Source organism: Hypoxylon trugodes (genome assembly GCF_022578975.1).
Source record: "Hypoxylon trugodes strain CBS 135444 unplaced genomic scaffold F4822scaffold_8, whole genome shotgun sequence".
Classification (NCBI taxonomy): domain Eukaryota; kingdom Fungi; phylum Ascomycota; class Sordariomycetes; order Xylariales; family Hypoxylaceae; genus Hypoxylon; species Hypoxylon trugodes.
In genome coordinates this window covers 1,018,723-1,031,112 of record NW_026250023.1, presented here as the reverse complement: position 1 = coordinate 1,031,112, position 12,390 = coordinate 1,018,723, and the positions used below count along the sequence as shown (strand labels likewise).

At 47.2% G+C, this 12,390-nt stretch overlaps 4 protein-coding genes across 4 annotated transcripts; 2 read left to right on the top strand and 2 right to left on the bottom strand.

Moving 5' to 3' along the window:
• Positions 1-337: 337 nt before the first annotated feature.
• F4822DRAFT_432290 (putative GNAT family acetyltransferase) lies at positions 338-949 on the top strand (the record flags this gene model as incomplete). The annotated part of the gene is made up of 1 exon (XM_051461628.1): positions 338-949. The coding sequence occupies one exon, from the start codon at positions 338-340 to the stop codon at positions 947-949; it is 612 nt and encodes a 203-aa protein (XP_051311213.1).
• Positions 950-986: 37 nt separating this feature from the next.
• F4822DRAFT_344493 (FAD-binding domain-containing protein) lies at positions 987-2,912 on the bottom strand. The gene is made up of 2 exons (XM_051455854.1): positions 2,550-2,912; positions 987-2,491 (listed from the first exon to the last, which is right to left on the bottom strand). Exons 1-2 carry the CDS (start codon positions 2,786-2,788, stop codon positions 1,024-1,026), a joined length of 1,707 nt encoding a protein of 568 aa, XP_051311212.1. The 5' UTR covers positions 2,789-2,912; the 3' UTR covers positions 987-1,023.
• Positions 2,913-4,140: 1,228 nt separating this feature from the next.
• Positions 4,141-5,833, bottom strand: F4822DRAFT_413027 (uncharacterized protein). The gene is made up of 2 exons (XM_051459009.1): positions 5,243-5,833; positions 4,141-5,188 (listed from the first exon to the last, which is right to left on the bottom strand). Exons 1-2 carry the CDS (start codon positions 5,494-5,496, stop codon positions 4,678-4,680), a joined length of 765 nt encoding a protein of 254 aa, XP_051311211.1. The 5' UTR covers positions 5,497-5,833; the 3' UTR covers positions 4,141-4,677.
• Positions 5,834-6,946: 1,113 nt separating this feature from the next.
• F4822DRAFT_438205 (FabD/lysophospholipase-like protein) lies at positions 6,947-11,914 on the top strand (the record flags this gene model as incomplete). Its single annotated transcript, XM_051462488.1, has 13 exons — positions 6,947-7,095; positions 7,224-7,483; positions 7,561-8,022; positions 8,138-8,306; positions 8,492-8,586; positions 8,700-9,062; positions 9,118-9,748; positions 9,799-9,906; positions 9,960-10,303; positions 10,367-10,427; positions 10,493-11,250; positions 11,313-11,675; positions 11,757-11,914. 13 exons carry the CDS (start codon positions 6,947-6,949, stop codon positions 11,912-11,914), a joined length of 3,921 nt encoding a protein of 1,306 aa, XP_051311210.1.
• Between the last annotated feature and the right edge of the window lie 476 nt (positions 11,915-12,390).

The window sequence follows — 12,390 nt, the reverse complement described above, 5'->3', positions numbered from 1 at the left end:
TCCCATAATTTAGAAAATCCATAAAACACGTATTTATTTACTTGTGTTGAAGCGTGAACGAATTTGATTTTGCATGCTGTGTTAGGAGAACCTAAGGGGCAGAGGAATGAAATGTTGATTGTGTCAATAGCGGGGTTGAGCGCCCGGGGTACCTAAACATGTTACCGAAGACGTCCTAATAACACCCATAAATCTCGGCGAGACGAAATAAGTTAGTGAGCATTTCCAGGGCATCTCTCAGAACCCCTCACAGCCAGCACTCATTAAGTAGCTATTATTCTGGCCGTTTACATCAATTCCAACTTGCAAAAATCGAGAGCATCGAATGATAATCATAATGTCCGATACGAAACCATTTGACCCGTTTCGCTCAAAGCGACTCATATATCGCGCCGTGAACGACACCCTAGCCGACGACAGGTTTGTCCATGATATCCAGCGGGACGCGGAGGCCCAATCTGGTTCTAGCTACGGACTATTGCGGCCCGAGAGTATGAAAGCGAGCAACGCATTCAAACAACATATTGCAGAGAAATGTCTCCTCGGTGCGATTATCTGCTTGCCAGCTACTAGGGGTGATTGGGGTGACGGAGCTGAAGAACCTGTTGGTATTATCTGTCTTAAAGCCAATCCTCCACAACATGCGCACCATAGATGGACGGACATCAGCATTGATATCGCGAGGGACCATCGCGGGAAGGGTTACGGTAGTGAAGCCATCCAGTGGTCCTTGTGGTATGCTATCCAGATGGCCGGCTTGCACCGCGTTCAGATTGTAGCCTTTTCGTTCAATGAGGGTGCGATGAAGCTTTATAAGAAATTGGGGTTTAAAGAAGAAGGGAGGCAACGTGAGGCTATGTGGTTTAATGGTGGTTGGCATGACTATGTCATACACGGCATCCTGGAAGATGAATGGCGGGAGATGCAAAAGGAGATAGAGCCTAGGTGAATTAAGTATCTAGGTACAGTGACGATTGAATAACTGCTTTTCGCAATGGTATGGCGGTTATATGACTATAATTGTCATAACTCTCGTTTGATCTTAGGACTAGTGTCCGCGGTGCTACACATACGTCCGTTGTTATCGACGGTGTATGCCTCGCTACCAACAGCAGCTGTCGCGTACAATATGCTATTGGGATCATATTTCTTCTTGATTTTCAACAATTTGGGATAATCGACACCGAAAAATGCCTCTTGCCAGTTACTCTGTTGGAAATCGGCCTCATTCATGTAAGCTCCCGAACCAGGCGTGGCGGCTTCGAGTACGGGCTGTACGTCGTCAGTCATTTTATATTGTGTCTTAATTTCAACGTCAAACGGAATCTGGCTGTCCCAAGGAAGAGTCGGGGCTGCGTGGACAATTGTGTCGCGCCATTGTGGTAGTACGGCGTTGGCTTTCTCTTGTCCAAACTGAGAAACGTCAAGGCCCACGCCGATAAATATTACTCCCATCTTTGCGATCTTACGAGCCGTTGATGAGAAATGAGGGAGCACTGAGCGAGGTATCAGGCGTCCCCCGATGAGAGTATTGGCAACTTGAATATTGCCATCCGGAAGAGGTCCCCAGTAATTATTGTAGTGATCGAAGTAGCTCGAGAACTCAGTATAGTTAGGTGCTAAATTAACACCTATGGCAGAGAGCGAGTTGACAAGAGGCTTGAGAATTTGCTCGACTTCTTTCCTAGTTTTGTTGTACGCAGTCATAGCCGGAATCAGTAGCATCGAGTTGGTGAAAGTGTATATAATCATGACACCAGAGTTAACAATGTCGGGAAGAGCTGCATGGAACGCATCTATGACTTCGAAGATCTGGTCAGGATTCTCATCTGAGCCATTGACCTGAAATGATGCACCACTGACTCTTGCATCTGGATGTGTTTGCACAGTCATCGAGAGCACAACACCGTAGTTACCCCCGCCCCCTCCACTCAGGGCCCAGTATAGGTCTTGATTCTCAGTTCGCGACGCTGTCAGTACCTGACCGGTTGGTGTAACAACCTCAAAAGAGAGTGTGTTATCGGCAGCCAGACCAAAATTCGTGCTGAGCGCTGAGTGACCCCCACCTTGTGTGTAGCCTCCTGCAATACCAACCGTGGGGCATTCACCGGTCAGTACCACGAGCCCAGCTGAATGCGCCGCGGCCAGCGCCTCGTAGCCTATAACGCCCGCCCCAAGTTTTAGCGCTTTGCCCTTGTAATGAGAGTCATCCCACTCGATGATCTCGGTACTCTTAAGGTGGTGAAGCCACACAGATAAAGCTCCAGCACCCGTAGATCTTCCCAGGTAATCATGGCCAGTATTGCGAATGACGAATCGGATATTTTTCTCTTCGGCGAATTTGAGTGCTGCGACAATATCGCTTGGCTCAGATACGTTCACAGCATAGCTGACATAGTTGCCTAGAGTACAGGGCTTGCTTCGCGGCCGCCAGGGATCACAACTATCATTAGCGAATATGGGTGCCATAACAGACGAAGACGAGCCTAGGCTAGAAGATATGAATAAGCAATCTTAATGTTACGCTGCATGCAAATACATTTACTCACTGGACACCTGGAGAAAACCACTGATTCTTTAAATAAGAACATTCATTTTCATCATATGTTGGATCGTGACAAGGAGACCCGAGGGGAACGGTAGCAACTAAACGGCCGTGTACCGTACCGTTTAGAGCAGCCCATTCACTCTGACTCGGCCAATCATTATCATCCGGCAGGTATTTACACCCCGTGCGTGAAGCAGCTGTCGACAGAAAAAGCAATGGAAGTAGAAGAGCTGGTAACATGGCTAATACGAAAATATGCACCCTCTTAAGCTATATTCTCTAAGACGTTGGGAAACGGCATCGTCTCGCTCACGATTTAAGAGAAAGAACACGGTATTTAACATGGCATTTGCCTACTTTCTTTACCAGTTAGGTTCCAAGGTTAAGAGCTCAAATTTGTGTTGGTATTGGTGATGCTAATATGCATCCCGCCGTCTAAGACCATGCAATGGATCGCGGAGTTCAGTGTTTTTGGCTGTCATGTTTCTTCACCGTATTGTAGTTACAGTGGGTTGATACCCAGGTGGTGGAGTGAATACTAGGGTGTTACGGCGTATTGGATGCCTGTTCTTTGGGACTTGACCACGATTATAGGTGATCATTTCCACTAATATGCTCCCTAAAAGGTGCACTACCCGTGTTGGGCTTGGGCATTGTATGGGCGGATACTTCAACTATCTACCCAAGTATCCAGAGATTCAAAGCAGTGCAATTGTGACGAGAATTCTAATACGACGGGTGTTATAAGTACTTGCTTAACATACAAGCAAAATGACGATATCTCGAGGCATTCGTGCTTAGAACTAGAGAATGCCGCATCTACTACCCACATATACGCAGCTAGAGCGTAGCAATCGACTCCGCTCTTACCCGCTATGGCAAATTCCGAATACAGTGCCCGTGTATACTATTTCTATTTCAGTGGGTGGTTAGGCTATCAAATAGGTATTCGTTTGCGATCTCGCAGTCTCGTTGTAATCGGAATTTTCCAGTGGGTGGGTACATCGACGATACTTAGTTCCCAGGCACCCGGCTGGCTGTCCCATAGGGACGGCACGTCTTACTTGCAGCAATACTACGTTAATTTACCTTATCATAGGCAACTGAAGCTCGGTAATGAATCATTGAATGGACAGCTAACTACCTAGGTAGTGAGTAGTTAGCTTCAGGGGTGCCTATCTAGGTAGCTCTAAGCTCAAGACCATACCCTCCAAATACTCCTGATCATGGGGGTATTCGGCGACTTTTCTTCATTATGAGTGCGCATTATTCTTGGGACTTCTGCTCCAGCCGCACCTGCATTAGACAAGTACCGACGCATCGGATCGGATCGCCCTATATCCGCCTAAAATCTCTGATCCGATGACCTTTTACCATAACCAACACGGCTCAATGTCTCAGATACTTGGATGGTTATAACGCGCCCACCTAGATACGTAACTGCCGGAAGGAATCTGCGAGATACCCTCAAATATCTCAATATCAGATTGGCCCCGGGGGTTTGGACCATGCCCGAAGAACTTTCGGGTATGCCGGTCATTCACATCCAGGTATTCTCGAAGCATTAATATGTCCGGTATATTGGAAGGAGGGTATAAGCCTCGCGAAACTTCTCACTTCAAGAGCCAACTAACATCCCATCCTGCATGGCTACGCGATATGTTCATCATATTGGCACCTACCACCCACCTAGTTGCTCTTGTAACAGTATCTTGCATGCGCCGATGCCCCCGCAGATGCTATGCAAGCACGCCGCCACATTTTCGCTGATCCGCTACTGGGTGGTGGGGAAGTCCAGAATGGAATATTTCCCTAATTATTTCTTTTTCTCACGGTTTGGGACTCCACGGGTCTTCCCGCCCAGAGCAGTTGTCGGCCCCAAATGACATATCACGAACAAGTATGAAAACGCAAGAGCCAACAGGTCCCTGCAATCAATGGGCATGACCTTGAAATACCTCTCTATAAAATATCCTGCCTGAGAATTATCGAAATATCCAGCCCAAATGAACCAATGACGGCGTATCTAATGCATAATCCCATGCGAGTCGCTTCCGATGCTCGACTAAATCGTCGTCTTATCCATCTTAACCCTTTGATCTACTACCCCAAAGAAGAGGCCCCTCGGCCTAATAAATGGCTTCCGTGGGGGCGGACTTAATGTTCCGCGTCATAATACCCGCGACGAGCAACATGAAAGTCACAATAAGCTCCTCTATAACCTCCAACCCAACTCTTAGGCCAAGACTTCCCGTCACTGGATTCAACGCCTGGTTTTCAGTGAAGAAGTAAATAAGTCGCTCGAGTACCCGTATACCTAGAAAAGGTATAGAGAAGGTGACTGCCAGAAGTAGCTTCGTACCCCCACTTCCTCCTACCTTGCTTGCCCTTTGAGCTAGACTCTGGTAGAATGTGTTGAAGACGAGTAACGCGAGAGATATCCAACTGAGAAGTAGCATAACCATGCCTGCTTTCACTAAATTGTGGCTGCGCTTCATCTGGTCCGGTGGTAACGTGGTGTTGTCGAGCTTCGATGCACCGGCGGCAACAAGCGCGATTGCTGTCGTGACGAGGAAGTGAAAGAAGACGAGAAACGTTACGTCGGCGGGTCTTCGAGACTTCGGAATAAGATAGGCACGCCTAGATGGGATATTATAAGCCTTAGGTTAGAAATGAGTAGGATATGTAACTTACGCTTCATGTAGGACGCCGCATACTGAAGCGAGGAGAGGGGATAGACCGATACTGGCAATTAGAGCAGCACCGGTGCTAGTCGAATCCTTTGATTCGATTGCACTAGATATGATTCTGAGTGTGCAAAAGATGAAGAGAAATCCCCAGCCAATGATAGCAGCATGTCTGACTCCGTGCTTGAAGGCGATATAGATTGTTGGTAGGGATACCGTGATGTAAATAATAAGCAAGGCTATGGGTAAACCTGAAGCCATGTTGGACGAATGTAAAAATGAGCCCCTACTATAGACGAGAATATTATAACTTGCTGAGTAGAATGAAGCTGGCCTGAAGAATTCAACTCCCCAGAAGATATTGGAAGGGCCAAGACTACAATCTTATATCATATTTCTTGCCTACCTTGCTTGGATGCGTATTCTCGAAGCGACAAAGTTAATTGCACTGCCTTCAAGATCCATCCTAGTTAAGATGCCGCAAGGACTGGATATTGATCTAGCCGTCGACCTAAAGCGCTACATAATTCTATCCATTGATCAGGATGTACGTCTCAGTGCAACTTACCGCGGTCGATGATTGGTGAATTGGTTGTCCTCGAGGTAGTAGTAATCTTGGAAGCCGGCACAGCTTGAAGCGGCGCAGTTTCAACTATCGGCGTAAGGCATCAGCTTCTTCGCGTCAGGCATCCAGAATCCCAGCCCATAGAATTAATAGAATGTGATTGGTCAAACGGCTCCAAAACATTTTTAATAATAAGCATGGTGGATATGCTAAGCCTAATCCGCTATCTATTTTATGACGGTCGCATTTCCGCCTTCTGAGATTTTGCGAATTATCTGATGCCTTATGCGGATGGCAGAAAGGCCAGGCCGAATGAGAATTACCTTGGCTGCCTCACAGGCGTCGCAAATTCTACTAGAATGAATATCTTCTATGAATGTGCTAATCATTTATCTAGCGGCTCCGCGAGGCTTGTTCGCTTAGAGAAGAGCTAACTCTTGTTTGTCACAGGAAGACATTTCTGTGAGCCATGGTGAGTCCTTAAGTCTTGATCTACCTAGACTCTGAGTTTCTGTGTTACTATTTTAATCAATACCAGGTAGGTACCCATTTATTAAGAGATTACTTATATGTATCCTTTCTTTAGTATTCAAGAAATCCGTGTTACATCAGCTGGTTGTCCAACGTCTAAGCTGAAATTAAGAGGATCGGTTTGCTATTTATTAACTTATCACTACGTAGTCGCATTTCTATCAAACCCATGTTCGACGATATCAAAACACGAAACTTGAATCAAGTATAGGGTTATCAGCAAACAAGTCATCATCGAGTCACTATCCTATCGGATACAGCTTAGTATAGCACTTCCCTTAAATATGCCACCGAATCTTCGGTTATCTAATGCCTCTAATCTACCCGCTCTCTTGGCTCCCGTTAATGAGATCCTAATCCACCGGGCACGCGCAGTTCAGGTTCCACCAACACGTAGTTCTGCAATAAGCCAACAACACCCCTGCGGCTGACTGCCGATTGAGGGGAAGTGCCCAGCCAGTCAGCCCGGATCCCCCCAAGATTTGAAGGGGGTTCTATTTTCTCGAGTCCCGAGGACTTCCGCTACCTGATTCTCCAAGTTATGATTACGTACCAGAAACGACTAAATAATCACAATCCAAGGGTTTCATACCATAGCGATGATTCTCACCCACTATGGCGGGGCGTCTACCACTATCGCAACCCTGTCAGACATGTGGAACGAATGCCGAAAAGACATTTACTTGCATTCAATGCAATAACCTTTCCTTTTGCGACGCGTGCTGGCCAAAATGGGTCTTGCACACTCCCGGCGCCGTCGGTTGGTCAGTATCAAACCTCTAAGTCCTTAACTCCGGAACTACTTAGTCCAATACCAATTACATCAATTCCCGTAGTAGAAATGGCACCTAGAAGCTTAGACTTGAAACTAATTATAATGGGTGATCGACAGGAACGGCAAGCCACACGAAAAGGCGGATCCGCTTGTTGTCCACCGACTGCGTCAGATCTTAGAACCGACTCGCACAGAGGCAGAGCACGAATCCGAGCTTCTTGAAGATCGCGATACAACCTGGTTTGGATTTGGTCGCGATGCCTCCGGTCACCCCCTATTTCACGACTTCGGCCGGTTCGCGGCTATAATGAGCGAAACCGTTACCGATGAGAACGCCGAACGATACCCTCAACTTGCTACTTTTATCGGAGAAACCGGTAGGGTTCATTATTTCATATCTAGAATACTACCTATGCGCACCCCTTACCATACTCATAGCTAACGACACCCATAGGTGTTGGAAAGAGTACCCTCATCAAACTCCTTATCGACCGTCATGACTTGACGGCCCCTGAGGGATCCAATTACTACGCTCCAGTAACATCCTCTAGCCATGATCGCATTTCTACCACAGGTGATGTTCACCTATATGCGGACCCGTCAACTTTATATAGCAGCCATCCGTTGCTTTTAGTTGACTGCGAAGGTCTCAGTGGAGGAGAGGCTATACCGAAACAACTGCGAAATAGCCCACAAGAACCAAGTACAACTGATCCAGGCGTCAACAAACACTGCTTAACCAGAAAAATCGCGTGGGCAGATACACCTCATACCCAGAAGAGGGAATTCGCTGTTAGCCAATTATACCCTCGCATTCTCTATACCTTTTCCGACGTCGTGGTTTTTGTCTTGCGGAATCCAAGGTCATTTGAATCAGTTGTCCTTGATAAACTAATAAGATGGGGTGCAGCTTCAAGTACGTGAGCTGAGTTTTTCTTTGATGCCCCTTTATTATTCTCTCTAGCTAGTTTATTCCAAGCGCATAACTTTGAGGTTCCTAATATCATAGGTACTAACGTGCAATATCATAGTTGATAAATCACTTAATCAACCCGTGCTACCTCATGCCATAATAGTTTTTAATGCGACGGATATCAATGTCGACGAGAAAGAATGGGATATCACTAAGGCTACGCAAATGCTGATGGCAGATATTCATGGCGCAGTCTTCCGCGAGCCAGCTTTACAAGAACATGGTACGTGAGAGAGGCGTATTCCAATTCCATATAGGCGTCGCATCGCCGTAAGCATTTTTCTATCAATTGCTAACATATTTGCAGTACGTCTGATTTTCCTATAACGCTCCATCTACAATGTTGTTTTGCCTAGGCGTCGAGGTCAAAATTTGGACGTATTGCTAATATGAAATAGGTACAAACTTGGAGAAGACGCGGAAAGAGTATATCGAACACCAAAGAGCTTCTTGAGTGTTACTATGCTTCCATAAATGTTGTGCGAATTCCGTACAAAGGATCATACAGTAAGGAACCCCATGGTTATCTCCCCCCTTCGCATCTCCCCCGTGACCTCGTCGACCCACTCCCAATTTTCGATGTCTTTGCAGATTATAATTCCTAATTATATATGCCATAGTGTTGATGCATGAGCAAGCCGGGAAGCTTTGCAGCTTGATTAACGATCGCTGTAAGGCTTCTTACTTGAGAAAGAAACAAGTCCGAATGTTAGCGAACACGGAGAAGCTCCAGTTCTACCTCCAAGCGGCTTATGACCACTTCACAAAAGATCTCAATACGCCTTTCGATTTCGTCAAGGAAACTCTTCGGCATAGCCCCATCTCCCGGAATTTCGAGGGCAACATATTGAATCTAGCATTGGCGATCAAGGACAGGTCGACCGAACCACTTCTTAGTAACGATGTGGAGCAAATTTTTCGAGCTATAGGACCGATGATAGCGTCATGTGTAATGCTTGATGCTGTTCGCCAACATTTACCAGGTAACCTCCCCACTAAACTACTCATGACCTGATCGCTGACGAATTGTGACTGCAGGAAGCGCAAGCCGCCTTCTCGACGATCGATACGCAAAGCTATGCGCTGGTGCATTACAGACTTTCGCTGACTTATACTGCCCGTGCGGCTTCAAGAACTTTTCTTATGGCAGCGAGCTTGGTCAATGTGTTAATGTTAGATCCGGTCACAATCCCAAAGGTCACCAGAATAAGCAAGGGAAAATCATCGGCAATGGAGACTACGAGTCCAACTTCAACGTCTCGGCCTTCCGACCGGTCTGGGAAGAACTCCTCAAAGCGAGCCTCACACAGGTCCAATCCTCTAGCTTCAAGCTAGGTCAGGAGTTTCCAGATAGGAATGAGCTCCAGATTGCTGCGCTTATCCACCAAGAACGGTTGAATGAACTTTATTCGAACGTCCTTGGCGCTGCGACTAATTATATTAGCTATTCCGCATGTCTTTGTTGCCTTAGAGAGCTTCCGGAATGCGCACTACCCTGTGGCCACGTCCTATGTTTCCCGTGTGTGCAGCTGTATGGAACCAGAACATCGAAAACCACCATTGAGATCACTCGCTGTCCTTTACACCCCCGTGATATCATCTCTAACCCTGCTTGGGTTATCACGACGAAGCCGCGTTATGCTGGCGCTCGAGTCTTATGTCTTGACGGGTACGTTGTGCGTCTATGATGATAACTGGGGATGGTACTAATAATCCTAGTGGTGGAATCCGCGGAGTAATACAGCTCCGGGTTCTGATGGAACTAGAAAAGGTCCTCGGACCGGGACTGCCTATCCAGTTATTCTTCGACCTGATCGTTGGTACCAAGTGAGTACTCACAGACGTTTCCTGATGATACACTTTACTAACCAGCTATTAAGCACCGGAGGTATCATAGCAATCGGGCTAGGAGTGAAGAAATGGACCGTCAACGCAGCAATGGAAAAATTCAAAGATCTCTGTAAAGAGGCTTTCGTGCCTCGAGAAATGACTAGTATACCATTGTTCGGCGCACTATCGAGTCTCTATCACGGCAGTACATATAAGACCCAACCACTGGCCAAGGGTTTGAAGAGATATCTGTCCGATCAGCCATTCTTTGGAGTGTCCACCTATCGATCTCAAGTAGTCGCCTCGACCAAGGTTGCCGTTACAGCTTCAACAGGTATAGAGCGACAACCCGTTGTATTTGCTAATTATAATCGTCCGGATACACCTGTGAATAGTAAGCGCACTTTTCCAATACTCTTGAATACCCACATGCGAAGTTTACTAAATGGCATTTCAGGGGTTCCATATAGATTCATTCGATCAGATACACCATCAAAGGAAATTCGCGTATGGGAAGCGTAAGTTAATGTGGCCCCAGGCTGCCAATCGATTTTTGGAACTAATTGAACATGAATCGCGATAGTGCTCGGGCCACGACGGCGACTCCTCCTTTCTTCAAGCCATACCTCAAAGCCGAAACGAGTCAAGAATACGCGAACAACGATGTACGCCTCTCATGCCCGATTGCGATCGCTCACTACGAGACGAAATCAATCTGGAGCGACGTAGCCGATTGTCCACCTGACTTAATGCTTTCCATCGGCGCGGGACGGAACGTCGGCGACCGCAACATAGACGATTCGAGCGCAACCCGATCTTCGCGATCCATGACGAACGAGACTATCACGACGGCTGGTCACAGTGCCAGTGCCGTGGTAAGACAAGGGCGAGGTGGAGCAGGCAACTACAAGCGACAAAATACATCGATGTCGGCATCTTCAGACGATGGCGTCCACGGTAAGGCAACAGGCGGATATGTCGTCCGGGATCCAAAGACGCCAATGCTAGTGTCCTTCAATAATCCCGTCCCTAGTCAATCAGACAGGCACAACGACCAGCGGCAATGCGACCGGGTCTGGAATCGATTCATGGCTAGCAGCGCAATGAAAGACAACGCCACTCGTCAGCGCTACATGCGGATTTGTCCAGAGCTTTTATTGAAGTTGCCGAAGTTTGATGATGTTTCGAGGATGGAGTCCGTGGAGCAGGAGACTGCAGAAGTACTGCGACAGAACCACCAGGATATTGTTGAAGCTGCGCATAGACTAGTCGCGAGCACATTCTTCTTCGAGAGGGATGTGGGTAGCGTAAAGCAAAGCTCGTCGGGATACAGCTGTACAGGTATGCAACATCCCCCCCCCCCCCAAGCCCATTTGGATGTATCAATAACCATTTCACAATAGGCTCTATATTCTGCCGATTCCCACTTTCATCGCGCAAGCTCACATCTTTGGGTTGGTTCCTTATTTCTCAGCTAGACGGCGATTTTGAACCATACTTCTTGGTTGAGGTGCGGGATGAGGACGGAAGCGCGCCGCCTCCGCGACAAATTTTCCTCACGAATTCGGTGTTGCAGGATATGCATCTGCAGGGGAATTTCCACCTCGATCCTGTGAAGGTTAGTGCGACGACGGAAAATGCAGATGTCAAGATCTCGCTCTGCTTACGGACTCGTCCCTATCCCAGCGGAGACATAGTCTTGCCCATCAGTGGCTTCCCACGGAAACTCATGACTGAGGATGGCGGTGGTCTTATCTATCAACCTGGTACGTCCCCATTCAACAACCCCTTAATTCCAGAGCCAATAAGTAGTAGGAGTCGGGAAGCTAATGAAAGATCGCGCATAGGATCTTCTGCTAGAGCACATCCGTCCGTCATCGAGAAACGATCATCGGTCGCGTCGGGTGCTACCGCTGCCATCCCCAGCCCCGCACCTAGTATCAATTCAATGCGAAAACTCTCGCTTAGTAGAGATTCGGATTTCATGGCCGAGTTAGAGGGCTAAGCTGTTGTTATCAGTGTCGAAGTGCTACAAGCTTGGGTAATGAAGTAGCGCTAACATCATCCGTAGAGTGATACCGATGTGATTTTTTTGGGAGGATACCATGGAGGGCGGATAGCCCTACATATTATGTATAACAGTTGCGATGTTTTTATAAAAGCGAATACCTTACATCAAGGCTCCCCCAAAAAGCGCATTTCATCATACCTCGCGACAATTGAAGTCGCGATGTTCACTAATATGACAAAGCACTTGAACTCTATAATTCGTGGATTCGAATCTGGAGGATATTTCATCCTACACACGTAAGCATAGCCCTATTATACTCTTGGTTCAGTTTGGAATCAAAGAAAAGGCTGACCTCATCATATTGACCCGCATCGCCTGAAGAGGGTCCCCGCGATAGTGGATCTCTTATTTTTCATAAGGCATGGCGTGGGTTACATTGAGATCTGTATTGGATAAGCTGACCAGGTATC